At 47.1% G+C, this 3,330-nt stretch overlaps 1 protein-coding gene across 1 annotated transcript; it reads right to left on the minus strand.

Moving 5' to 3' along the window:
* Nucleotides 1-570: 570 nt before the first annotated feature.
* FOXG_19372 (uncharacterized protein) lies at nt 571-2,211 on the minus strand (the record flags this gene model as incomplete). Its single annotated transcript, XM_018399585.1, has 5 exons — nt 571-616; nt 683-804; nt 861-1,257; nt 1,312-1,598; nt 1,651-2,211. The coding sequence occupies 5 exons, from the start codon at nt 2,209-2,211 to the stop codon at nt 571-573; spliced, it is 1,413 nt and encodes a 470-aa protein (XP_018242737.1).
* Nucleotides 2,212-3,330: the final 1,119 nt, after the last annotated feature.

Genomic DNA, 3,330 nt, shown 5'->3' on the forward strand with positions numbered 1-3,330 from the left:
GGGTACCCGTCCGCCTATTGATCGCCGTCCTTTCACATATGACATCTCGAAACCTTCTCTTTACACCCTTCATTTCAAATACCACGAGATTCCTCAAAATAGTAAGATCCCAAAGAATTATCTTAGAGTTACTATGCAATGGCCGACTGTAATCTATTTGATAATCTCTATCTCTTTTATGATACCAGCGCCCGCCTCTTGATCTGCACCAGGGAGAGCTGCAAATTCGCCCTATCCAACGACCCTTCCCGTGTAACGACACATCTCCGCGACAAACACAATATCCCCACCAAGGAAAGAAGACGACTAAGCCGGCTTTTGAAATCCTTGCACCCTAGGCCCTCGACCCTGATGATGCATCACCTCAAGCCGACGGGTCGATTGAGCACGACAAGGTGCGAGTCTAGGAAGGCTTCGCCTGCATAAACTGTCAAGATATCGCAGCAATAAGGAGTTAAAGCTTATAAATAAATATATAGGACGTATTTTAAGACCATATGACATGCTTATGATATATATGGGGTATTTTTATTAGATGTGAAGCTTCTGGTTTGAGGCAGTAATTATTAATTAGTGATAAGAGTGAGATGCGTATGACGCAAAAGCGTCCATGAGTCTGAGTCATGGATAGTCTCATGACGTTGTTACTGGTGTCGGTGGGGCCAAGACCCGGAGTACATACGTCACGTACCAAGGCCAAAAGACTTCAAGAGCCCAAGTTCTCAATCGTTGAATACCAGCAATAACCTGAAACGTTGAAAGCAATCTCAACGTGGAGCCAAAAGAGCCGCTGGTCCATAGAGTCTGCAAAATAGATTAGACACATGATGTCAAAGAACCAAGCTGAGAAAACTTCTTACCGTCTTGCCATTGTGATAGGTCGAGGCAACGAATATCCATTCGTGTCCGTGGACAAGTATCCCAGGAATAAAGGGTAACTTTTGCAAGTCGTCGCCAGCGAGTTTATATAGATGCCTCCACTGGGCCGCATGCCATACTCCCATTTGAAGCTGCGCCTTGCGCGCAGACGCTCCGCCTCGTTTGGTTTCAATACTAACTGATATGGGAAGAGGCCGCAGGGGCGCATAACTGGTATGATTGATGGAGGAGTCAGTGAGAACTCCCCGGATCTCTTTGATTGCTTCCATGGTCTGAGGCTGATTGTCATCTTTCTCCGGATCAAGATGGAAAACATAATCGACCTTTTTGCCTTGTGAGGCTTTCATCCGATAGGCAGGGAGTATGCCAGCGCTAGTGCTATACGCCAAAGTCAATCATCATTGTCAAGCCGGAGTTTTATCAAGTACATACCATGGTCGAAACCCATCGAGTTGGCGGCCACGAGGAGTTTTTCCGTAGAAGGCGGCTTTGAGTAGGGGCGTGTGAACGAGGTTATTCCAACCAGCTTCATCGTCTTCCATATCATTGCAATCCTTGGCATCGCCCACAAGCTGCATTACCTCGGCAAGTCTAAGTTCATGATGCAAATGTGGGAGGTACCTCTTCAGAGGCAAGCCTTCTCCCGTAGGCTTATCAAACACTCTAGGTTTAAAAGAACCATAAGCTGGGGTTGACTTCTGGAGGTCAGATATCTCGGACTGTCATGTGTTAGTTTCCAAAGGGCTTGGAGGCAAGGGCAGTTTTACCAACCTCAAGATACTCGGGGATAACACGGTCTCCAGTTCCGATATCGTCCATTTCATTAGAAAGTAGTGCCAAAGTGTCAGGGATCCTTGGATCCAATAAATCAAGTTGTTTCTCCTCGAGTCCATCAGGATTGAGCGAAAGAGATGAGAATATTTTACTAGGAGACGAGTGGTTTGATGCATGACTGCTTTGACGCGAAGAATTGTTGGAATCATTTACAGATCGCGGACCGTCTTGTCTTGGCGTCTCCTCGTTCGCCTCGTCGTCGTTGTTGTCGTCGTTGTTAACGTCAACTGCATGTGCAGCTAGTATGGGAACGCCCCCAAGCTTCCGTCTCTTATTCGATGGCGTAGAAGGCTGCATTTCCAGCGCCAAGTCAGTCCCGGGGAAGATGTCTTGGGTATGATCCTGTGAGGGTGGCGGCGAAAGAGGACGATCTGAGTCAAAATAAGGCCGCTTTTTACTGTTAGGATGCTCTTTAGGCGTAAGGTGCGCACCAGTACATGAGAAGTCAGTAGGTACGCCTTCAAGCCAAGAAATAATGCTATGATTGAAGTCGTTCATAGTGCAATTGCCAAAGCCATGGTAAATTGCTACTGCTGTTGGTTTGAAGCGACACGAGAAATGGAGACAGAGTGGAATTGTTATGCCCCGCATTTGTTGATGCAGCAACTAACTCTTGTCGGCTTCGGTTAAATGATCGTCCGGCCAGCCCCCGGCGCCTACGATCTAACCAATGACAGGCTTGATGAGAAAGACCTTCATTAGCGCACGTACTGCGGCGATCAATAGGCGGACGGGTACCCGTCCCAGCTACCATATCAAGCATAGTACTCTCCGCTATCGGACTGCTTAGCGCCCCGTTCGATTGTCATTGCAACGCAAACCAAAAGCAAAATGTCGCAGGGTAGGCATTAGTAATCTAGCTATATGCTTTAAGTAACTGTGCAGGATGGAATACCCCGCACAAGAGACAACTTAAGATTTTAATCAACACATTTGCTGCTGCTCATCATATTCACTCTAACCCTACTGTACCAATTACCACTGGTAATGGGCCCAATACCAACTTTGCGGCCCGTGCACCTTCCCCTTTTGGAGGCGGCTAATAGGCGGACGGGTACCCGTCCCAATTGCCATATTCAGTCTAGCCCTCTCCGCTATCGGATTACCTCCCGCTGTGCAATTCCACTATCTCGAGTGGTTTTACTTGAAGTCCCATTAACCTGCTATGTTTTTTTCAAAGCAAGTCGATGACTTTAATTTGATCAGCCTTGATGTATTCAGGTGATACACCCACTCTAATAAACTCTACTAGAACTACGGCTGAACTACAATACAACTTTCTTCCTGTTCCGCGGCAGAATACAAGGCTTCTTGTTCATCGATATCTCGCTGAGCCATCTCCCAAAGCTCGCCCATGCCTCTTCTGCTTGTAAACAGTCGTCCGTTCTCGGTCTCCTCAGCTACTCGTGCTTCCATGCGATCAGTCTCTGCTTTGTCCCAGTCTAAGTAAGCCATCATCTCTTCTTTAGTCCACTCTCTCAGACCCGTCGAGGTTTTGCAGTACCTCCCCATCTGCTTATAATCAAGGCACCAGCTGTAGCTTGCTTTTGGGTATCCTACTCAAGAATTATCAAATGAAACGCATTGCGTTTCCTGTTTTTGACCAATTATCGTCTA

Source organism: Fusarium oxysporum, chromosome 3 (assembly GCF_000149955.1).
Source record: "Fusarium oxysporum f. sp. lycopersici 4287 chromosome 3, whole genome shotgun sequence".
Lineage (NCBI taxonomy): Eukaryota > Fungi > Ascomycota > Sordariomycetes > Hypocreales > Nectriaceae > Fusarium > Fusarium oxysporum.